Here is a 24,883-nt window from a genome sequence, read left to right as displayed (position 1 = left end):
AAAGCTAGGACTGTCTGTACTCTTATTTATCTGATCAAAGTATACATATTACGTAATGTCCTATTGCAGTGTCTAGCTAAGTGTGGTCGCCTTCTATATCTAAGAAAAGAGCCTTCTGTAACATCTATGTGGGCCATGAAATGAAGATGTATGACTTTGCCGCTAGTCTAACCATGGCTTATCAGACCGCAGTCCTATTTACACGCTCCCGCATGCCGCCGTTTCACGCATTTGTCAGCGATAATATCTAATTTCCATACAACTAGCAACCTTAAGATCTTATCGACTGTCCTATTGTTGGCTATAGCGGGCGAGTGTGAGAGCACAACGTATTGGAATAAAGTGAATTTAATGGCTCGGTCTAGAATGAAAGGAACTTCACCCCTGTGGTTAGGTGACTTATTCGTCAACACAAGATGGTATTAAAATTAAAATCAATATCACATAAAATTTATTGTTTACCGCTACACATTTCGGTCCCCATGGGACCATCATCAGGCACTGTATATAATAAATACAATAAAGTTAACTGAAATCTCAATATGGATCCATATTGTGGTGCAACGCGTCCCTATTATAACAATTGTAAAAGTTGTAGAAAATTGTGCCTTGCGTTATGATGAAAATTAAAATATAAAATTTAGAAATATTAGAGTATACAAGAATTTGTATTTATAAATATTAGTGGAGGTAATTAAAAGGTGTTCTATATTACGAATATAAGATAAGGAGCTACTTATTACAAGAGTAAAATAACTAAAATGTTGAGGGTATTAAAAATACTAAAAATGCTAAAACAATGTTATAAAATTATGGAGATATGAAGTTAATTTCTCATATGCAGTTGAAGGTTCCTTTGAGTGGTAAATCAATTGAATCCACGTTGTTTTTAGCCTTTCATGATGTGTTTAGTTGAATGTATTATGGACCTGGGGGCTGCTTCAGTATGTTAATTTTCTATGCTAGATAACCTCTTGGTTATTAGTTCTGATGTACTGTTTACTACCTCAATATGTAGGTGCGTTCTGTTTGTATGTATCTTGGCTTTTACCTCCTTCTATCCTGATCGCTTTATCTGGCATCAGTTACAAACAGAGTCTGTAGTTCGGTGTTCAAATTTAAACTTTTCCTTCCATGATTTAAGTTTTATAAAATCGGAGGATGTTACTAGGATTCTACCAGTGCCATAAACTTACCGTCCTCAGTAACAGGAATTCCGTCCAGGGTGATAAGGTTGGGCAGGAGGTGGCGGATCGTTGCCCGATATCCTGATTTCGAGGATGCAGGACATTCCGCTAATGTCAACTCCTCTAGATGAGAACATATGTTGAGGAATTCCAAGAAGCTTAGATCTTCTACAGCATTCCTACGTGCAAACAAGATACTAACAACAGAAACCGAACGTTTTCTTTCACATCGCACTAGAACTTATTTCCAAAAAACTTGTCCAAAGTGCTATAGACTTTGGAGGAACACAATGTGTATACTCCAGCAGGTACATAAGGATATATTTGCTTTGTACAACTATTTTTTATTGCTAGTGAGGTCGGACTAGGTCCCTTGTGTTGCGGCCACTTCTATCCTATTGTACCAGCCCCAGATGATAGGTGAGGGTGATTGTGGAGCAATTGGAGGAATGAAGATTGGCAGGGGAAACCGAAGCACTCGGAGAAAACCTGCCCCAGCGCCACTTTGTCCACCACAAATCCCATTTGACCAGTACAACTAACTAACTAACTAACTAACTAACTGATTCTTTAAAGGTTTCACTCCGTGCTTTCAGTCCGCAAGCGAACCATACCGACCGAGCGACCGTCGCTTGTCGGCGAAGTTTAGTGCCAACTTTTGCGGATAGAGGGTGTCGCGTGGTCAGCGCGACGAATCCCCACGACCGTTAATTTCGGTTTTCTAGACCGGAGCCGCTATTTCCTTGAAATATCTCCAAAATTATCATCAAAAGGCTGAGTGGACCCCGATCAAGACCCACTACTTCTCCGAAAAATCTAGTAGCGCCGGGAATCAAACTCAGACCTCTGGATTTGTAGCCAGAAACGCTGACCACTAGACCACAGAGGCGGCCTTCGCTTTCTCCATTATCGGGATAAAAGAGTAAGAAGAAGTATAAAACCTGAAAATGCAAAAGCAGGATTTCTCCGAAACCTTGGCGCCTGCGTACGAAACTACAGAATGCAACATCCATGAATGCTGTAATCTTAGTATTTTAATTAATAAAGCCATTCTTCTTTTGCTTATCATATATTTTCTGTTTGGTACAAGTACTGACCATAGACGGATCGACTTACACGTACGTAAAAAAATAAAAAAATAAAAAGAGACTTATGGGATCACCTTGTCATCTGTCTCTGTCTATCGCCCTATTTTTTTTAGGCTTATGAGATCACTTTATTCTCATCTACACTCAGTCTACGTTCTTCTTTTAGTGTCAGAGACCACGTGACCACGTTTCATACCCACACAAAACTACAGGCAAAATCAGTCTTGTATATTTTCATTTTTACGTTTTTGAGACAGCAGACGAGAAGGCGAAAAGATCTGAAATAAATAGTAGCAAGCGTTACCCGAATCTAATCTGCTCTTAAGTTCTCCGTGAATAAAATAAAACATTTCTGACATATCTTAATTCAGAGCTCTTACTTGCCGAGGTCAATAATTCGGATGTGTGGGAGTGAAGAACAGGGTCCGACGTCGGCCACCATGTTGTTGCTGGCGTGCAACTCACGGAGACTTGTGAGGCCGAATGTACCGTCCAGTGAGTCCAAGCCACACTTCGTCACTTTAAGTACGTTCAGAGATGTGAGGCCATAGCCCAAGTCTCTGGAACAGGCAAAACAGTAATGGAATTAAAGTGTCTTTTCTAGAAAGGATAAACATCCAAAGCGCAAAAATGTTTTCTTTCTGTTAGCAAGTAATAATTCAGTAAAGTAAATTTGCCCCTGTGTTTAATTACTTAGCTACCACGCCATGAAGACATATGGGGAGTGGAGGTATAGCTCCACCATTCTTGTGCTCGACAGTGGGCGGAAATGAATAGTCAAGTTTACTCCCCAGCAGGCCGATCTCCAGTACCCACTGGATACGGGGCTCGGTGGGCCCCAGAGCCGGTCTGGACGTTGTGCAGTGGAGAAAAATGTTTGCCCTGCCGGTAATCACACCTCAGAGGTTCACATAACCCGTCACTATACCTGCTTGGCTATCTGGGCTCCAAAAGAATTGCAGTACTTCATTTAACAAAGAAAATGAATCTACTGAAGAAAAGAACACGGATTTGGAAGAGATGTGAAATTTTGCTTATTTTCACATGTTGTATGTTCTTACTACTTCAGCAACCGCAAACCACAGTTCTTTTATGTAGATATCATTATCGTATTTATGTCATGACAAAGAAATGCATTCTCTTTACGATTGCCTGACTAGGCCATCTGAGAGGAATATTTTAAAACATATTATTTCATTTTAACAATCTGTTCCAGCACAATATATTTTAAATTCGTAACATTAGGCACAAGCTGTTTAAAAATACATCCAGTCAACGTCTTTTACGCTTTCAAATTAGAACCCAGCTTTAAAAATAAATCGTATATTCATAAGTAAGTTTCAAATAAAACTAGGTTATAACCCAGTTCAAAATAAGACCACAAAGTAGCAGACGTCACTACCAAAGGAGTTCTTGGTAGTTTATCAAACTTAAAATAAAAATGCAAATAAGCTACATTTTCCCATATCAAATTTCAGCAGTCTGTCGAAGGCTTTACGGCCTCTCTCTCTCGTTCATGGAGCTGAGCGCTTCTTGGGAAGCTGCCACTTGTGCAGCTACTGAAGAACTTCCCAGAATTTTATGGAATCTGAAGGTTCATTACCGTGTTCACAAGAGCTCTCCACTGGTCCCTATCCTCATCCAGACCAATCCAATCCATACCATTTCATCCTATGTCTCTAAGATCCATTTTAATATTGTCCGCCCACCTACGTCTTGGTCTTTCCAGTGACCTATTTCGTTCTGGCTTTTCCACCAATATCTTATATGCGTAGTGCCTCAACCAACTACGCTACCGCGTGCCCCCGGTCACAACTTTACCGCCATCTGTGAGCCCATTGTCTAGAAAGTGTGGGAAACTCGGCCTCTCACATTCCTATGGGCCTCCACGGCCTCTTACATCGGTAGCTTTTCTTTCTTTTTACTGCCCATCCGTTTACGTCCTCATACTACGTCAGTGAAAGGGAGGCGATCAGATATAAGGCCAACACCTAAGGCGTTATTTTGTAGACATCACCTTGTATGATAGAGTAGGACTAGATACTGGAGTCCTGACTGGCCCGTCAAGATCTCTCTCTGTCTCCTGGAATGTGTCGGTATATAACGCATTGAAGAGTGAGCCGAGGAAGAAATTAGCTTGCAGAAGGCTTGAAGAAGATGAGGCGATATGTTTATCCGTAAAGTCGGTTGACTCTAGCAGACCACAAGGCGTTATATTTCAATAGAAAGAACTCTTCTTAACCACCGCCGTGTGAACCTCAGAACTTAAAAAAAAAAAAACAACTCCGTGACCCATAGTCCGCAAGCGAACTATACCGACCGAGCGACCGCCACTTGTCGGCGAAGTCAGTGTCAACTTTTGAGGATAGAGAGTATCGTCAGAGCAACGGATCCCCCACGGCCGTTAATGTCGTTTTTCTAGACCGGTGTCACTATTTAATTGAAATAGCTTTTCAATTATCCTCACGAGGCTGAGTGGACCCCGTTCCAGGCCCACTACTTCTCGGGAAATCTGGTAGCGCCGGGTATCGAATCCGGGACCTCTGGATCTGTAGCCAGGAACTCTGACCACAAGACCACAGAGGCGCTCCCTCAGAACTTACAATAAATTATTTGGCAAGAATATGCCTGGGCAAGTTACCAAGCCTAAATGATTCATCTTAAAGAAAGAGGTCAACAAATTATTCAGTGGCTTAATCCTCCGTTTATTTTGCCCTGTTTATGGACAAGCTGAATTATATTGGCGGAGCGGTAAACGTAGAGGTTAAATTTGTCCCTGTGCTCAATTAATTAAGAACAAGGCCATGAAGACTTCTGCCGCTGGTATCACTGATGTGTCATCGAATGAACGGCGCGAACTTCCGAGGAAATACAGACCGTCCTCAGCTGCTACATCCACTGGTTCGATTTGTTTCATGCAAACTTAGCAAATGTAACGAAAAGGTAAATTTGTCTCTGTGCTTAATTGAGTATCATGCCATGAACATATATGGAAGATTGGAGTTACAGCTCCACTATTACTGGCCTCGGCACTAAGTAGTGGTAAGTGGTCAGCTTCACGCTCCGGGCACTTTACACCAGGGGAAAATTCCCTATATCCATTGGATAGGAGGATGGGTACGCCGCAAAGCCGATCTGGAGGCTGTGGAGTAGAGAAAAAATTCTTGCTCCTGCCTAGAATCAAACCCCGGCCATTCAGCATAACTTCTTACTATCCCGGAAGTAGTATGTTCTGTTGGGTACCTGAGTGATCCCAAGCAGCTGCCTTCGAGGTTCAGTTCTCTGAGGTTAGGGACAAAGACAGCGAGCCTCTGGAGACTCGTCTCTCTGGAAATGATGCGCAGCTTAATGGCTCGGACAGACTCCAGGTCAGCATTTCCCGAAACTTGTCTCTGCAACAGCATCGTAACAAAAGTCTTAGCCTGTATACAAGGCGAGGTCTCTTTCCAGATAGTGCTCCTTGAATATGAAGAAGCTTGTTATGAGGACTTCTAATTTCCCCTGTTGAATTAACATAATAAAACCGGATTTCTTTGTCATATCCAACATTTCACACTAGTTAGAACACGTGAACCCTCCGCCCAGCTCCTTACGTTGCAAACGAACATACCAGCAAGTGCGGTAGGTTGTGATCAATGGGCAAGCAGTCTGGGACGCCATTCTGTAGGGCTGCGGGGGGATTCATGACCATCAGGTACTGCTCGTTGTAGTGCGCTGCGGCCTCTTCAGCTAGTTCCTCTGATGAAGTGGACGGTGTCGGTGTGACGGAAGGACTGGGAGACGGCAGGGGTGAGTCTGTATCAGGAGCAGCTGCTTCCAGACCTGCAGCCTCCTCTGTGTCCCCGGAAGCTTCTGTGTGACCCGTTTCATGGCAGTATGGACTCATCTTCCTGAAACGATAGCATAGAATGCTGTACATTAGGAGATCTGAGGTTCCAACGGCGATGAATAATAAGACTATAGCCTTCCGGGATATGACGCTGTGTAATAGGAAGATCTTGGTCGACGGCTACCAAACTACACCGCGTCCTATCCCAGAATACCACAATCTTAATCATCCCAAGGGGTTAGCCGTTCTTTACAATGTGAAAGCGGAAGCATAAAACATCATTTCGAGTGGTTATATTTGACTGTGTTCCTTGCATTGGTCACGCAGTGTCATTGATGATTTTGAAATGATTTTCATGTAATTTTATATTGAAAGCTTTTATAAGAAACCAGCTTAAAATTCGAGTTTTGTATCATTGCCCTAACCCATGGCTTTCTTTTAATTTGTATGTATAATTTTTTTTTGTGTGTGTACAACATACGTGTACTTCGGGGCACGTGATAGTGTAGTTGGTTGAGGCACTATACTAAAGCCGGAAGGTCGCGGGATCGATTCCAGTTGAGGTCATTGGATTTTCCAATTTACCTTATCCTTCCAGTCGCACTATGGCCCTGGGGTCGACTCAGCCTCTAGCAGAAATGAGTACCAGGAATCTTCCTGGGGGTAAAGAGTGGCCGGCGCATAAACCTGACAACCTCACCGCCATTTTTGAGCCGATTGACTATAAAATGTGGGAGCCTCGACGTCTCACAACCCTATAGGCCTCCACGGCCTGTTACAGGGATAGCTTTACCTGTACCTTACTAAGTACTCCTTTAGACATGAATCGTTTATAATAATGTACCAGACTGCGGGCCCGGTATTTCATGCTCCAAAGAGGGAGGCCATATTTTTAAATTTATTTAGGTAAGAATATCTCAACATAATACTTAGAGGAATTAGAAATAAATATCTCGACAATGAAAGATTAATTTTTATGTTAAGCAAGTTAATATGATTTTTTATGTTTTATGAAGAATTATGGCAGTAATACATATTACCACATACAGATAAAGAAAACCTTCTGCAAATAGACTCATTGCCGCATGGGAAACAGTTTGACAATCGCGTAAAATTACTGAGCTCAATGGTGATCACACGACACTAGGCAGATGCTGTTACTGAACAAGCTGGTCTAGTCTCAAGCATCTCAGCCGGCGTACCGATCGTCTTGACTTAAGATTTTCCATGATTTTCCTCAATCCCTTCAGGCACATGCCAAGATAATACCTCTTTTAGACCACGAATGCTTCTTTTCAAATCCCTTCCACTTCATCATTCATCGACTTTCAGCACGTAACGCTACGTGGTGTCCATACTGACAGTTTCATTAACAAACTGCATAAATGAGTAGACTAATTTCGCATGTTAAATCGGTTCAAGGACTTCTCATTAATCGATAGACAGCTTACACACTCCTTGCAGCAGCGCACATTTCGTAGAATTGCTAGCATGTAGCACAACATTCAGCGCGAACAATGCGGCTCATATATATCAATAAATTGTAATATCTACAGACAGGTATAATTGAAACTTATAAGAACATGTAAGTACCTACCTGCTTTATAATGACGCTTGTCTAATTTTATAACAGTATTAAGGTAACATGAAATGGCGTTAGTTAAAAATTTACATTAGATACCAGCAGAAACGGTTGTTTATTACAAAAGATTATTCTGTTGCCCTTGACAACGACATATTTGCGCAGACGCAGTCTGCATTACATAGAATTGTGGGAGAAAGACTTCGGAAAAAGAAAGAGACACGTGAAATTGGTGTGAAGGCATACTGAAAAGAGTGCATGTTGAGAATTAAACGTAGCTATGTTAAAGTTTATCAGGAATCAGTACGTTCTGTCATTTATTTTGAAGTTTCGCTATAAACCACTGGAGCCGGGATGGACGACCGAGGGGTCGGAGTTCGAGTCCCGGTGGGGGCAAGAATTTTGTCTTCTCCAAGTCGTCCCGACTGGCTCTGGGGTCCACCCAACCTCCTATACAATGAGAACCGGAGGTTCTATCCCAGGAGTAAAGCGACCGGAGCGTGAAGCTGACCACTTACCTCCAAATAGTGCTGAGGTCAAGAAAATGTGGGTCTGTACATCCACTCCCCGTATACGCCCTCACACCGTAGTGCTTAATTAGTTAAGCACAGGGACAACTTTACCGTCTTACCTTTATCTGTTACTATAAACCGTTAATGTTCATTACGGATACGTTTTTCCTGTTTATGATCACATTTGCTGCGGATGAAGCGTATCTCCATTTATGTTTCCTTCGGAAAGAATTTTTATGCCGGAAACTCGAATTACTTTCGAAATGTACAGGCCAGTTAGGACTGCAATTTGTCCTATAGTCTTAATTAAACAGTACGCTCTTCTGGATTCTACTGCACGTTCGCAGAAGAGTGACAAAAGTAGGCGGAGAAGTTAAGGTTGGCTTGCCGCCAGATTCTGCTGCTTAATTGCTTGGCTTGTTCTTTGGCACTGAAGATGGAGGCGATATATTCCTCCGAAATGTTGAGCCCTCTCAAGATTACACATCGTTACAACCCAGAAGACCATACTCTTCTGTAGTACCCGTTGTGACAGCTTCACATTCAACATCTTAAATAAATGTTGAAGATTGGGATGTGGCGCCGTGTAGATATTGTGTAAACCGACGTTTCGGAGAATGTATCGCTTTCATCTTCAGGGTACAATGATCTGCGAGCGAGGAACGTATTTATTCTGTGTTTGTGTTGTCCTATGTTTAGGTGTAGGCCTTGCGACGAGCTGATCACCCGTCCAAGGAGTCCTACCGTCTGTAAAAACGATCATGAAACTGAGAAATCAGCCCTGTGCTCCAAAGTGGGAGCAAGAGGAGAGAACGTCATGCTATTAGAAGTAGCTTCGCCGTTTTACATTTCAAATTTCCTGTTAATAGTTGTACAGACGGGACCTCTGAAATCCTGCATTTTGTGACCACAGCGGAAACGGACCAGAGAATTTTCAGACTTTATTTTTAGAACATAAACTGCTGTGAGCCGATCACAGTGATAGGGAGGTCTAAGGCATGAACCGTCTTTGCCCGCTCGCTCGCTGGGATCGTGGGTTCGAATCCCACTCAAGACATGATTGTCTGTCTGCGTTTATTCTGTGTTTGTGTCGTCCTGTATATAGGTAGCGGCCTTGCGATGGGCCGATCCCCATTACAAGGTGTCCTGCCGACTGTATATACGTTTAGATTAAGAAACTGAAAAGACGGCCAAGGTCCGCAAGGACTGTAGAAACATAGAGAGACAGATCTGCTGTGAAGTTAATGAAATGGATAATCATGGCTTCTCTTCCATGGCATCCCCCATTTGGTCTCTTCAGTGGAATAGGAGACAGAGCGAGATATTCCCGAAACACGCACTTGTGTCTTTGTGTAACATGTTCGCTATTTATGTCCGATTCTAACCTAAATTGAGTTTTGTGAACAGATTTTACAAAAACACTGAAACTATCGCGAAAATGCATCCAATGTGAGCCCAGTTGTTTCATGCGGACAGACAGACGTGAAGAAACTAACAGGTGATTTTCGAAATTTTTGCGAACGCGTCTAAAAAAACTATTTATGCTTATAATCTAACGACTACACAAAGTACTAGATTGGAGAAAGCGCGCCAAACTTTCCCTGTAATGTGAAGGTTCGAATGTCTGATCAGTGGCTCACCAAGCCAATAAATTGCTCGTGTCCTAAATAAAACGAGAATATTCAAGCAGCAAAATGTGAGTCACATTCCCTTTAACCGTTTGTTATCTGCTTCTGTAAACTTTCCGCGCGGTATTTATTTATCTGTGGCTTATTTAGAAATTCACAGATTATATAGCTTCGAATTGTATGTTCTTTAATGAAGGATGAGGCCGCGCCATAGCTCAAGCGGTTCGTCGCTGGCTTCCCACCGCGGCGGCCCGGGTTCGATCCCGTGTCTGGTCAAGTGGGATTTGTGGTGGACAAAGTGGCGCTGGGGTAGGTTTTCTCCGAGTACTTCGGTTTCCCCTGCCAATCTTCATTCCACCAATTGCTCCACAATCACCCTCACCTACCATCTGGGGCTGGTACAATAGGCCAGAAGTGGCCGCAGTACAAGGGACTTAGTCCCACCCCACTAGCGATAAAAAAATAATGAAATATAAGGGCAAATTATGTGGGAGAACTCGGCAGTGTCCTATGCCCCGACATTCGCCGGGAAAACTGAGAAATTTAGAGAAATAGTTAAATTTCAAAAGTCGATGTCACGGTTAAGATTAGCACCTGGGACCTCCGGAATAAATGTCATAATTGTTAGCGTCTGAGTAATTTTGTTTGGCGACATCTATCGTTAGATTCGTGACATGTATTTTTTTCGCAACGTGAGGTTATTAGCCTCACGCTCAACCCCCAGATTGGGGGACTGGCCCTATCCTACAACCTGTCCTTGGATGACCCTACCAAGAGCTCACCCTCCCGGCAGCATGGCCCTCCTTGTTGTTAGGGTATGCAGACCTCCCCACTCTACAGTATTCAAAAGGGTAGGGACAAATATTAGTAAAAAAATGTAAATCTATCCCAGTAATAAGCTATGGAGGCCTATAGGGTTGTGAGACGTCGAGGCTACCATAATTTCTAGACAGTCGGCTCACAGATGGCCGTGAGGTTGTCAGCTTTACCCTCCAGCCGCCCTTTACTCCCAGGAAGATTCCTGGTACTTATTTTTGTTAGAGGCTGAATCGAACCCAGGGCCATAATGCGGCTGGAAGGGTTAGATGAATTTAAAAATTCAATGTCCTTACAGGGAATCGACCCCGCGACCTTCCTGCTTTAGCATAGTGCCTCAATCAACAACTCTACCGCGTGCTCCCAAGGACAAGTATTGCTAAATGTTAATATTTTTTGACGTCAATAACTTGTTTAGCTCACAATAATATATTGATGAAACATAAATACGGAAATAATCACTACCTATATATAACTGAATAACAAACTAACTTCAAGGAATTAAGTCCTTGAGAAACCACCAGTTTTTCTGTTACTCAAGAATTTGCTAAAATTTTATCGAAGCCGAAGGTTCATTACCATGTTCACTGGTCCCTATCCTGAGCCAGATGAACCTAGTCCATACAGCCCTATTCTAGTTCTCTAATAACTACCTTAATATTATATTCCTACCTACATCTATGTGTACCACTAGACAGAAATCCGAATTTCAACAAATAGTGCGAAGACAGATATTATTACTGCCCTAGTGGAAAAACAGCCATTCTCACTCAGTCAACTTCATATGGCATACTGCAGTGTTTACTGTATTTTGAAAGAAGAATGTATCGTCAGTATTTTATAGTGAATGTTGGTGAAACCCTGGGGAGTTTACCCTGCCTCGCCCATGTTGATTAATGTGTTTGTTGGAGCAACAGAAGCACACAATTTTCCAGGCTCAAAGAATTCTTGTCAGTAAATTGTTTACCGATACTCAGGCGATTCGTCCACGAATAGATTAGCTGCATGCATCACAATATGGGTCGAAATTTTACACTCGCTGCAAATGGAGTTGATATTGTGCTCTGTATAATCGATGTATTTCTTAAAATTTGAGTAATGACACAGGGCATTGAGTGTTCTTACCAGTTTCATGGCTGGTAAGTCATTTTCGTGCATATAAGTTATTCAGTTCCTCGGTAGTGTTCACTAGCCTGGATATTCAAGAAAAGAATTTAACTCATTTTCTGTACGAAGAGCCTTCAATAAGTAAGGTTTCCTAGATAACAGAGATGAAACGAGAAGGCATTACATCCTCAAGTGTAGTTCATTTATTCCATTGAAGTATCATTGTTTTTCACACAATCCTCGAGCCTGTTGTTGGATTTGTCCTATCTTGGTATGAGTTTAAATATTCTGTCGCTGTCAAATTGGGCTCTTACATTCGCAGCCATTCATAGACTGCAATTTCCATTTTATTCATTGTTGTGGAATTTGTGACTTCCAAAATGTTAGTTTTATGTTGTGAAGCTTTCCCTTGAGGGGGGTATGTAAAATAAAAGAGATTTTACAAAATGAGAACCTCAAATGCATGAAACAATCAACTTTGCAGTATATTTTTAAGAAGCTCAAAACTGTTCTGCTGATGAAAATGACAATACGGTGCTCAGTCTTCAACTCCAAGCATTTTCTTGGTAAATCGAATGTTGGTATACGTTTTCAATTGCTGAATTTAGAAGTGAATGATCCAAAATCCAGAAAACCTTGGTCCCACATTTTCCGGATAATTGGTCCCATACACGCAGTAGCGTAGTTGGTTGAGGGGCTATGTTACAAGCCGGAAGGTCGTGGGTTCAAGTCCCGATGAGGTCGTTGGATATTTTTCAATTGACCTAATCCGTTCAGCCGCACTAGGCCCTGGGGTCGACTCAGCCTCTAACAGAAATGAGTACCAGGAATTAATTAAATAATTTTCCAGGGGAGTAAAGCGCGGCCGGCGCGTAAGGCTCACAACCTTACCGCCATCTTTGAGCCGATTGTCTAGATAGTGTGGGACCCTCAACGTCTCACAACCCTATGGGCCTTGACGGCCTGTTACGGGGATAGCTTTATTTTTTTTTTTTACTTTTACTGTAATATTAAAACAAAACTTTACTCCAGAGGGAGATATTTGTTCAGAATTCGTCGCTTGCGAATGCAGTCGTTGCTTATATATTGTCATCGGTGAGAAGAGAAATAGGCGAAAATTGGGTGTTGGGTTATTTACGAAGCAGTAAGTGTTTTGAGTTGCCGGTCACGGTAGCCGAGCGGTCTAAGGCGTGCACTGTCTTCGCTCGCTCGGAAGCCGGGATCGTGGGTTCGAATCCCACTCAAGGCNGTGGGATCTGTGGTGGACAAAGTGGCGCTGGGGAAGGTTTTCTCCGAGTACTTCGGTTTCCCTGTCAATCTTAATTCCAAGAATTGCTCCACAATCACCCACACCTATCATCTGGGGCTGGTATAATAGGCCACAAGTGGCCGAAGTACAATGAACTTTTTTTATTGCTAGTGGGGTGGGACTAATTCCCTTATACTGCGGCCACTTCTGGCCTATTGTACCAGCCCCAGATGATAGGTGAGGGTGAATGTGGAGCAATTGGTGGAATGAAGATTGGAAGGGGAAACTGAAGTACTCGGAGAAAACCTGCCCCAGCGCCACTTTGTCCACCACAAATCCCACTTGACCAGACCCGGGATCGAACCCAGGCCGCCGCGGTGGGAAGCCAGCAACTAACCGCTTGAGCTATGGCGCGGCCTACAAGGGACTTAGTCCCACCCCACTAGCAATAACAAAAGAAAATAGTGGCCGACGTACCAAGTGGACTCAGTCTCACCCCTCTAACAATAATAATAATAATAAAAGAAAATAGACTATAGCTTATAATACGGATCACAGTAAGCGGCCGCACGGTCTAAGGCTTGAACCGTCTTAGCCGGCTCGAACACTGGTATCGCGGGTTCGAATCTCACTTGAGACATTGGATGTCTTTATGCCTTTATTCTGTATTTGTGTTGCTCTGTGTGTAGGTAGCGGCCTTGCAACGGGCTAAACCCACTCCAGAGAGTCGGACGGACTGTGTATAGGGTTAAAAAACTAAAAAAAGCGGCCAAGGTCCAACAAAAGGGCTAAAGAGGCACAGAGAGAAAATATAACGTGATGATGGATCGATAATGAACTTAAAAGGATTTGAAAGGAATGAGCAATCATGGCGTATTCGAAGTAATATACAGGAAACTTTCTCGGACGGACTGAGTCATTTCCATAAGTATATATGGGAAGTGGTAACACTGTAGAATAGGATCTAGGCTCTGATTCCATAAACTAGGAGTATATTGATCTGTTTACGTAAGTTAAAATGGCCGTGATATGATGTAATGTTTCCAAACATTCGTGTCCATTGTTTTGTTTGTGAATGACAACGTTGGAGGAAAGTATGCACGTGACCTTCGTCTTCAGTCCAAACAGATCTGAAATATTTACTGTCCAGAACATCAAAACTCTTACAGCTCGCCGTGGTCGCATGCAATTTCATACGTCCTTCTTCATACTCGTGTATGCGGACCGCCTCTGTGGCCTAGTGGTCAGAGTTCCTTGCTACAGATCCAGATGTCCTGGGCTCAATTCCAGGCGCTACCAGATTTTCTGAGAAGTAGTGGGTCTGGAACGGGGTTCACTCAGCCTCGTCAGGATAACTGAGGAGCTAGAAAACCGAAATTAACGGCCGTGGGGATCCTTTGCGCTGATGACATGACACCCTCTATCCGCTAAAGTTGGCACTGACTTCGCCGACAAGCGGCGGTCGCTCAGTCGATATAATTCGCTTGCGTACTACAGACCACGGAGTTTTTACTCGTGTATGCTTATTCCATCAGACCACACACGGTCTTTGCTCAAGGACTGTAGCGAGTTTCTAGGTAAACACGTCGAACACGCCGTCCGCAATAAGGCAATAGAATATTTTCACCCCCTCAAATACTGGGATCATGGGTTCGAATCCCATTCGAATCATATATCTCTGGGTTTGTGTTGCGGCCTTGCCGATCACAGTGGCCGCGCTGTATGAGGCATGAAATATCTTCGCTTCCTCGAACACTGGGATAGTGGGTTCGAATCCCACTCAAGGAATAGGTATATGTCTGCATTTATTATGTGTTTGTATAGGTAGCGGCCTTGCAATGGGCTCATCCACCGTCCAAGAAGTCTACCTAGTGTCCAAGGATTACGGATGCCTTTTACTTCAAGTGGGGGCAACATGAAAGAGAGGGAACTGCTTCCTATGGAATCGTACTAACTGTATATAAAATTAATAATTTCGGAATTAGTTCTGAATGGGAAAAAGCCAGGGAACGTAACCCTTCAAGGTAGAAGAGGAAGAAATTTTGAACGATTCTGTACACATGTAATCGGCTTCCTCGGGCTGTAAAATGAGTGGGTGAATGTTCTAAGTGGAATGGCACAGCTGCCGAAGTCACCATTAAGGAATATGTAGGACAACGCCTAGAGAACTGAAGGAGAAGGGGAAAGAAAGAAAAGAAGAAATGACAGTCTATAAAGCAACGACAATTCCAACGGTAAGAGAATTACTCTTTGCGATACTGATGTTCAGGAGGTCAATGCATGGGGGAAATACGGCACGACAGAGATGTCGGGCGAAGGAAGGAACTGCTAGCGCTCAGGGCGAGAAGTAAGTGAAACATACGAGGTACGGTGGAAAGCGGGGCCAGCACACGCACGAAACTGCTTAATCCATGGAGACATTTCTGAATGCTGCCATTGCATATCTAAGTGAAATGAATTACTTAATTCCAATAAGAATTTCTAAAGTTGGTTGAGGCACTATGCTACAAGCCGGAAGGTCGCGGTTTCTATTCCCGAGGAGTAATTGGAATTTTCAATTCACCTAATCCTTCCAGCCACACTATGGCCCTGGGATCGACCCAGCCTGTAACAGAAATCAGTACCAGGAATATTCCTGAGGATAAAGGGCGGCCTGTGCGTAAGGGTGACAACCTCACCGCCATCGGTGAGCCGACTGTCTAGAAAATGTAGGAGCCTCGACGTCTCACAACCCTATAGTCCTCCACGGCCTGTTACAGGGATAGCTTTACTTTTTTGTCTTTAATGTTAACTGAAGATATTTCAGGCATTTAACGTACGCTATGAGCTGTAATTAAGTGTTCTGGAAGTAGCATATGCTGTAGGCTATTAGAGAGAAGCAGGATATCCTCAGTCAGAAGTTCTCTTTTCTAGATCGTGAGTAAAACCTAAAGAGCACAGAGGAAGAGTCAGTGAGGAGAAAGTTGCAAACAGATGAGTGGTTTGATTGTGATACGTGACAATACCGACCTGTATACAACTGGGCAAGCCGTCGCGCCGAGCAGGACAGAGCTATAAAGTCGCGGCGTTGCTATGCGGTTTAATGTCATTACACTTTATTTAGCATTTAAGCATTTGATTACGAAGTCATTATTAGTGGTATTTATTACCTTACATGAGCCGAGATAGCGAACTCGGTATAGCGAGTGGCTACTGGCTGGACGACAGAGGGGTTCGCTTTCGAGTCCCGGTGGCGTCAAGAATTTTCATTTCTCCACGGTGTCCAGACCGGCTCTGGGGCCCACCCAAACTCCTATCCAATGGGTACAGGGACGTGAAGCTGACCACTCACCTCCAATTAGTGCCGAGGCCAAGAAAATGTGGATCTATACAGCCCCTCCCCCATACGCCTTCAGGGTATAATGCTTAATTAGTTGAGCATAGGAACAACTTTACGTTTTTCTTAACATAAACGCCCCATCACGCCTGATCTAAAGGCTTTGTTCATTTCGACAACTTGTGGCCAGAAGACTTAAGAAATTAAATGGATGAGAACTGCCGCTGGGCAGTGTGTAGGATTTGAGGTTCTGACAGCGGACCCTGAAGAAGGTAACGGCGTTTTCATTTTCAACGGACTAGTTCAAGGCGTTATACCCCAGAAGATAGAATTCTTTTGGATCACCATTATTTGCTTTCCGCTTTAAATAAACAAGCACCTAAAAACCTACATCTTTGCCAACTTTACATATGGCCTTGAGCTTGCTTGTCCTACATTTCAAAATTACAGTAACATTCAATTTAAACTGATGTTCCACGAACTCTTCTCCAAGTATAATTAGAATGATCATGTCAAGGAGGATGAGGTGGGCAGGGCATGTAGCACGAATGGGGAGAAGAGGAATGCATATAGGATATTGGTGGGAAAGCCGGAAGGAAGCTGAGCACTACGATGACCAAGGGGTAGGTGGGTGGACAATATTAAAATGGATCTTAGGGAGATAGGATGGGATGGTATGGATTGGAATGATCTGGCTCAGGATAGGGACAAGTGGAAGGTTCTTGTGAACACGGCAATGAACCTTCGGGTTCCATAAAATGCAGGGAAATTCTTGAGTAGCTGCAGAACTGGCTGCTCCACAAGAAGAGCTAAGTTCCACAAACCACTCTATGAATTACATAATGAGGAACTTCATAATTTGAACTCTTCACCAAACATTACAGTGCTAAAATCAAGGGGAATGGGATGGGCAAGGTATGTAGCTAGCAAAGGAAAGATGAGAGATGCACATATATTTTTAGTCTGAAAGGAAAACTTAAAAAGAATATGTGGGTACCTACGCTTACATATAAAAGTAATAATAAAATGGATCATGCGGAAATATGGTTTGAGGGTGCGGGATGGATTCATCTGGCTCATGCTGGGGTCCAGTGTCAAGTTTCTCTGAATATTGTAACGAACTTTCGGACTTCATAAAAGGCGAGGAATTCTTTGACCAGATGAGCGATTGTCATCTAATTTTGAACTCTAAATTAACCGCCACTGTGGTCTAGTTCCTGGCTACATATCCGGAGGTCCGGGTTCGATTCCCGGCGCTACCAGATTTTCTGAGAAGTAGTAGGTCTGGTACGGGGTCCACTAAGCGTCATGAGGATAACTGAGGAGGTACTTGAATGGAAAAGTAGCGGCTCCGGTCTATAAATTCGAAATTAACGGCCGTGGGGATCCGTTGCGCTGACCACGTGACACCGTCTATCCGCTAAATTTGGCACTAACTTCGCCGACAAGCGGCGGTCGCTCGGTCGGTATAGTTCGCTTGCGGACTAAAACCACGGAGTTCAGTTTTGGTTTAGTTTCACAGAATTTGTGTTTAATTACGTATAAGGACATGGAGAGGTAAGAGGGAGTGGAAGTAAAAGCTGTCTGAATTTTAACTTTGCCATTAGATGAGGTGAATTGTCAGCATCACGCCCCGGTCTTTTTCCTCCGTCAAGATAACCTCTGATACTCATAGCACACAAAGATGTATATAAAGTTCTCTTGATGCTAAGGAGACGAGATAAATGTCGCTGCCGAGAATCGAACTGGAATTCAACTAACGTCTAGCCCTTAGTCTAGTCACTATACGGACTGAGTTTTCGCGTCTCTGGTTAGTATTTCTTATTGTTTCGGTGCGAAGTTTTGTCAGGTTCTTTCGCGACGAAAAGGATTTCATGTCAAAGAAAGTTTGTCAAACAATAACCAAATGCATCCAACCTCGAAGATAAAACAGTCGTCTGATTCTTGCCATCATTTTCTCTCTACGTGCTTGTCATTTGCAGCTGTTTGCTGTATAGAAATGAAGAAAGTTTGTATGGAGTCTGTTGACCTAGTTACTATATGAAATTCCCTCACCAAATGCAGATAGCAACAGCTACGAAAATGGAGAAACTCGTGCCATCGATCCTTTGTTACAGTGAACATTAAGATATTGTATATCCATAGAATCCCTTTCCTACTTTCATGTACACATATTTATGGTTTATTTAACGACTATGATATTATTCTAGGGTATACAGCCTTGGATGATAAAACGATTTTTTTTTCCCTTGGCACTACAGCCCCAGTGGGCCTAGGCCTACCTCCATGAACTTCTCCGTTCACTTCGGTTTTTCTAGATCTTACACATTCGGTAGGACTCCTTGGGCGGGTGATCAGCTCGTCGCAAGGCCTCTACCTATACACACACAAACTAAACATCCATGCCCTGAATGGAATTCGAACCCACGATCCCGGTTTAAAAGCGAGCGAAGACAGTACATGCCTTAGACCTCTCGGCTACCGTGACCGGTGATAAAACGATTAGCAAACAATAAGTTCAATGAACGACTATTCTCTTACTTTCCTTTCCAGTCGATCGGTCAGGTAAATTGATGCTGGTTTCGCCAGCACAGTCAATCTTGGTTTCGGGTCCCGTCTGGAATCATGGTCATATTTGTGTTCTTTCCCAGACTTGCGTGTTTCGAAATGTGGTCTCTTCTTCGACGAGGGGAGGGGTCTGGTTACTCCCCCTCGACTCGAGAGGGCACCCACTCCCTTCCAACTGCCGGTCGGTCTGTCGGATAAACTGCTTATGATCCTCGCCAGCGCAGTCGATCTTGGTTTCGAGTCGTGCAGGACTCTCTCGCAACTCTGGGTGTCATGCAGCTGAGTTGTTCTTCTCGTGCCTTTCCTTCCACTACATAACTCCAGAAGTCCAAGAAATGCACATGTCAGATATATGTACTGCCCTGTTTCTCCCATACTATGCATCATAGAGACCATTGTAATTAGAGAAACGTTCCTCTGGATGACACTTTTGGTAACGTAATCGATGTCTTTCCATTTTAATAAAGGGGCACAACTACTAAAATAACTAACTTGAGTTGGTAGAGGTAAAGTTGTCCCGGTGTTTAATTAATTAAACACTACGTCACGAAGACTTATGAAGGAGTGGAGGTATAGCTCCACCATTCTTGGCCTTACTACTAGATAGAGATGAGTGGTGAGCTTCACGCTCCTACCGATTTGACCGGCTGAAAGATTCCCCTGTACCGATAAGATAGGAGGCTATTTGGGCCCTATAGCCGATTTGGAAGCTGTGGAGAAGAGAAACATCGCTTGCCCTGGCGGGAATCGACCGGTCGACCAGCCCATAGCCATCGCTATACTTTGCAGGCCTTTGCATAACTCTCTTCTGTGTTTTATCATTGCTGTGCGCCTTTAAATTTTGTTTTTTCTACTACAAATCGCTTCTGCGTGTCATCTAAAATCTGAGAAATTGGGTGGCTTTATCATGAATTGTGTACAATATTATATTTAAGCATCATGTTACACTCTACACAATGTATGACACAAACTCCGTCCTAAGTGCAACAATTTATTGTAGTTCTTTTGTCTTCTTTTCTTCTACACTACATGTTTCGGCCGTAAATGACCATCATCAGGTGTACACTCTCACGTAGCTGTTACACTGCATGTAGTTTAAAATTTAAAAACACCAGCTTTCTTAATTGTTCATTTCTCCGTTGTTAATAGGTCCCGATATATCAGAAGATATACCAGTGTAGAAGAAAAGAAGACAAAAGAGCTACAATAAATTGTTGCACTTAGGACGGAGTTTGTGTCATACATGAATTGTGTCATTTGTTTTACATTTGAATTATATTTAGGCGCAAATATCCATCGACTCGGACACTTCTTAACCCACCATCCGAGATATTTTACTACGCAGCTACTTATTACGACCACCACTGCCGTATAGGTAATATTGACTAGCAGTAATAATAATACGGTAGTGTCCGACTCCACCTTCATATAGCTTCTTCTGCACTCACACATACAAAGCCAGGCGACAGCGTCTCCGTGTTTGATTGATTATTTTTATCGAACGGCCTGATATTTCAAATCGTGGCACTAATGTGTGTCGTTCCAATGTTTTTTGTTGGTGTTCATTACGTAATATTGAACTGGTAATTATTGTACAACATTTACATCACTGTTAAAGATTATTCAACAAGTAACAGTGGTCGCGCGGTCTAGGGCATGAACTGTCTTCGTTCGCTCGGACTCTGGGGTCATGGGTTCGAATCCCACTCAAGGCATGGATGTTTGTGTTTATTGTTTGTATTAGGTAGCGGCCTTGCGACGGGCCTATCCCCACCCAAGGAATCCTACCGACTGTTTCAGATGAAGAGAAAATAAAATTTACTTACCTCGACACCGTAAGGCATAAGAGGAGCAGCTTAAGAAAGAAAGGAAGAAAAGAAGAAAGAAAGATGGGACACTATATACTACCGATACTGCTACTGAACATTTAAAATAAAGCATGTATTACTGAATACATCGGTAGAGAGCGAAGTGTTCCCGCTCCGAATATTCCGTGTTCATATCTCAGTCAGGATGCAGCTTTACGTGACTGAATATCTGTGTGATTTTCTACAGTCTCTCCAGGGGAATGTCGGGACATTTCCCCAAATTACGTCGCTACCACGCCCTTTTCAGTTCACTAGTTATGTCTCATTTTTCCGTTGGAAGTTACTGTACAAATTAGCGGTCTCCGTAGTCTAGAGGTAACGTTCCCACCTCATGACTCGTAGTACGCGGGTTCAAATACCCGGCGGAGGTCGTAGAATTTTTAAGGGCGGAAAAATTCAGGGAACAAGTCCTCCGGGAGGGACTTTAAGCCGTGGGTCCTGTGTCGTAGCTTTACGGCACGTAAAAGAACCTCATATCTCCAAAGGAGGTCACTGAGCCAAATTTACGGACGTTTCCCGCCCAACAGCAGTCTCTAATACCTCTGGTAGATGGGGGAAGCATTATAGATACCTCTCAGCTAGTAGAGCCGGTCTCGCTGGCTGGGCGGGACTGATGGTAAGCACCAGTACCGGTAGGATATAGAGACTGGTAGAAATCATAGAGGGAAGCACAATGGACCAATACAGGTCTAAGTGCATGGGGAAACCCACCCTCTCCAATAACTAACTAACTAACTACTGTACAAATTCTGAGGTGCTAACATCGTTAATTAAACCATAAATAAAACGACTGAGGTAGGCCGCACACCGGCATGCGTCAAGACATGATGTCTGCGACACGACGCAAAAAAGGAGCAGAGTTGAAACGAATGAGATTATGAAAACCGCCGCACACCGGTCTGAGTCATGATGCTGACGTCAGCTTCATTCTGACGAATCACGAATGAAACAAGACTGCGTCTCTTGTCCCATATCTTGATGCTTGTCTTGACGCAGTTGGTGTGCGGCCGCCCTACCTGTTAATCCATTTCTTGTTCGATTCATAAAATTGGTTTTTCATGCTGTCAGCCCAATTTACAGTACGTTGTAGAAGTTGATACATTGGTGGGGCGAGGCCCGCTTATATGTCTCTACGTTCTTCTGCTATAAAGCTGGGATAGTTCAGTCGGTATAGCGATGGTGTACGGGCTGGACGGCCAGAGTTCGATTCTCAGCATGGGCAAGAATTTGTCTCTATTCCACATCGCCCAGGCCGATCCACCCGGAAGCCTATCCAGAAGATAAGAGGGGTTCTTTAAGCGGAGTTAAAGCGGCCGGGGAGTGATGCTGACCACTCACCTCCATCTCTTTCCGAGATTAAGAAAGCTGGAGCTATACCTCCACTCCTCCATCAGCCTTCATGGCGTAATGCTTAAATGCTCTAGCACAGTGTCTGCTTTACCTTCAGCTTTTAGTTTCTTCTACTAGATGCAATTTCCGGTCACAGTGGGTCTGAGTCATGATGCTGAAACTGTTTTCGCCTGAGGCATGAACTGTTTTCGCCCCTCTCAAACACTGTGATCGTGGCTTCGAATCCCACTCAAGGCATGCGTTTATTCTGTGTTTGTGTTATCATGTGCAGGTAGCGGCCTTGCGACGGGCTGATCCCCCATCCAAGGAGTCCTACCGACTGTCCTAGGATTAAGAAACTGAAGTGAAACAAAGTGTTTCCTTCACGGAAGTCCTGTGCTCCAAGTGGGAGCAACAGGAGAGAGAGAGAGACTATATGCAATTTACTCGAAGCAAAGAGTTAAACGTGGTTTTAATACCGTGACTGGAAATGATAATTGGTTTTGAGGCTCTGAAAGGCGGTGACTGTGAAGAAGGAATAATATCTTCTGGCATATGATGCCATGTAATATGGCAGATATTTACCGAAGTTTCGGAAGAAATACCTATCTTCATCCTCAGCCATTTCTTGGTCTTTGCTTCATACCGGTTACTTGCCAGTTTTAATAATCGACCCTGAAAATGGAGGCAATGTTTTCTGCAATGTCGATGCACTACCCGACTATTCAGCTATATATCCTAGAGCATGATACTCCTTAGAGATACGTGTACATATTTGTGACGTCATGTGGGAAGATGATGCCGGTTTATTCAATGCGTACATTTTTCTTATATATTTTATTTATCGTGGGTACATTTGACATCGTTTTTCTTGGGGGATAATTTATGTGGGGAGTGAGGTCATGGGGAGGGGGTGAGGACGTCCCTGTGCGCAGGCGGGGTGGTGCAATGGCTGGTGGTGTGCTGGTAACAGACACCAGTTAGTGAAGGGTTGGTAGTGATTAGAGTTCAGTGCTTGGACAGTGAAACTGTAGCAGTGTTTAAATATTTTATTATTATTATACTATTATATTTATTTTATTATCGAAGTTGAATACTTAGAGTTGCACGTCTCTTTCTGTTTATCAGGTATGGATTACTTGCCAGGTGATTAACTTAAGGGTTTTTAAGATATAAAAAGAAAATAGTTTATGATCACTTCCTAATCTTACTTGGCCTTCATAATCAGAGCTTAGCAGAACACGGGTGTTGGCAGACATTTAGATACGAGTAAAAGAAGAACCACTTTATCTAAACTTCGTCGCGAGAAGGATAATTTTTCCTGAAACTTCACAAAAACCGTAATTACAAGAGTTACATTTACATTACCGTGCATTATGTCTGGATTAATCCAAATTAAGATAGCCGGGATAGCTCAGTCGGTATAGCGACTGGCTACGGGCTGGACGGCCAAGGGTTCGGAGTTCTAGTCTCCTTAGGGTCAAGAATTTTCTCTTCTCCACGTCGTCCAGCCCGATTCTGGGGCCCACCAAGCCTCCTATCCAATGGGTACCGGGGGCTTTTTAGCCGGAGGTAAAGCGGCTGAGGCGTGAAGCTGACCACTCACCTCCAGCTAGCGCCGAGTTCAAGAAAATTTGGATCTATTCATCCACTCTCCCATACGCATAATGCTTAATTAGTTAAGCACAAGGAAAACTTTACCTTTTAATCCAGATTAATATTCAACATATGAACAATATATTAGAAACAAAAGACAGAGAAGTATAATACCAGCACTTAATAAAATGGTGCCGCCCCATGCAGCTGCTTCGTTCACCTGTGCTCTTACCCTGCCGACAAGAAAAATAATGGACACCCTCAAAATACGGTGAAAAATGCCCCTATAACGTTATTATTCAGAAGTATAAGAGACAATTTCTGTATTTAATTTGTTGGAATTTGTTCTACCATTACCGGAACCCTCAGCAGTAGTGCTTTAGCTTTGTGTTCTGGAGGTGCTAGATAAGGATTCATTCCAGGATATCGACTCTCCTGACTGAGGTTATCCGTGTTTTTCTTCAGTCCTTCCAGTAAGTGTAGGGACGGTACTTCGGTTGGGTTAGGACCGCTTCCTTCCAAAACGTTTACCAGATCCAGCTAATCACAGCATCGTAAAATAGCCCACAGATACAAGACCCACACATTCAAATCCTAAATAAATTGCTAACATAAACAAAAAAACCAACATGTAATTTTTAGAACACGACAGGACAGAAACCTTCCTACGTGTTTGTGTGTGTGTGTGTACTTATGGTTTCATTCTGAAGCGAACCCAAAAGGGCGCCCATTGTATTAACGAACATTGTTTGTCCGCTATTTGTGTAAAGAGCCTTTGTTGGCATACTTACGTGAATCTTACAGTGAAAATAAATTTAAAATGTTCTCATTTCTGACGGAGAGTTAAATTGGGAGATTATTCCGCTAAAAAAATAACGTTTCCAGTACTTATACTATATTGTAACTGATCCTATATATAGAAATAACTTTCCAAATTCTCAGTGACAATATCTTCCTATTGCTCATATTGGGACGTAATGCGAAAAATGTATTTTTTTTATATAACTGATAATTCTGGTGTTTTAGGAATATCTCTTACCAATGCTAACTGCCGCTGGCATAAGTTTGTAGGCTAAAAATTGTTTTAAATAATTCTACCCCCAAATCCTTAAGTAATAAAGGGATTTTTTTTATATTTGGGGTTGTCAAATGTATATTTAATGTAGCCCAGTTTTCCAAGCCCTGTCGCTAACAATTAAAATTAAGTA

General features: G+C 43.0%; 2 protein-coding genes across 5 annotated transcripts in view; one reads left to right on the top strand and one right to left on the bottom strand.

Annotated features, from left to right (window-relative positions):
• Positions 1-24,883, bottom strand: part of LOC111863657 — a 188,749-nt gene that overhangs the window by 7,629 nt on the left and 156,237 nt on the right. The window contains exons 3-6 of the mRNA XM_023850154.1: positions 5,886-6,165; positions 5,519-5,667; positions 2,656-2,835; positions 1,197-1,366 (exon numbers count right to left, since the gene is read on the bottom strand). Coding sequence (XP_023705922.1) covers positions 1,197-1,366; positions 2,656-2,835; positions 5,519-5,667; positions 5,886-6,161 — 775 coding nt within the window. The 5' untranslated portion in view covers positions 6,162-6,165. The remainder of the gene's footprint in view (positions 1-1,196; positions 1,367-2,655; positions 2,836-5,518; positions 5,668-5,885; positions 6,166-24,883) is intronic.
• The window catches only part of LOC111863672 (ionotropic receptor 93a), a 66,009-nt gene continuing 47,130 nt past the window's right edge, over positions 6,005-24,883 (top strand). For 2 of the 4 annotated variants that reach the window (XM_023850193.2, XM_023850190.2), the window contains exon 1: positions 23,074-23,207. The gene's annotated coding sequence lies outside the window, so the exon portion shown is untranslated. Of the gene's footprint in view, positions 6,065-7,668; positions 7,690-23,073; positions 23,208-24,883 lie in introns of those variants that run through there. The other 2 variants (XM_023850191.1, XM_023850192.2) reach the window with 2 other exon arrangements.

Source organism: Cryptotermes secundus, unplaced genomic scaffold, assembly GCF_002891405.2.
Source record: "Cryptotermes secundus unplaced genomic scaffold, Csec_1.0 scaffold234, whole genome shotgun sequence".
Classification (NCBI taxonomy): Eukaryota; Metazoa; Arthropoda; class Insecta; order Blattodea; family Kalotermitidae; genus Cryptotermes; species Cryptotermes secundus.
Note: the sequence above shows the minus strand (reverse complement) of the source record. Positions and strands in the feature narration are given on the sequence as shown.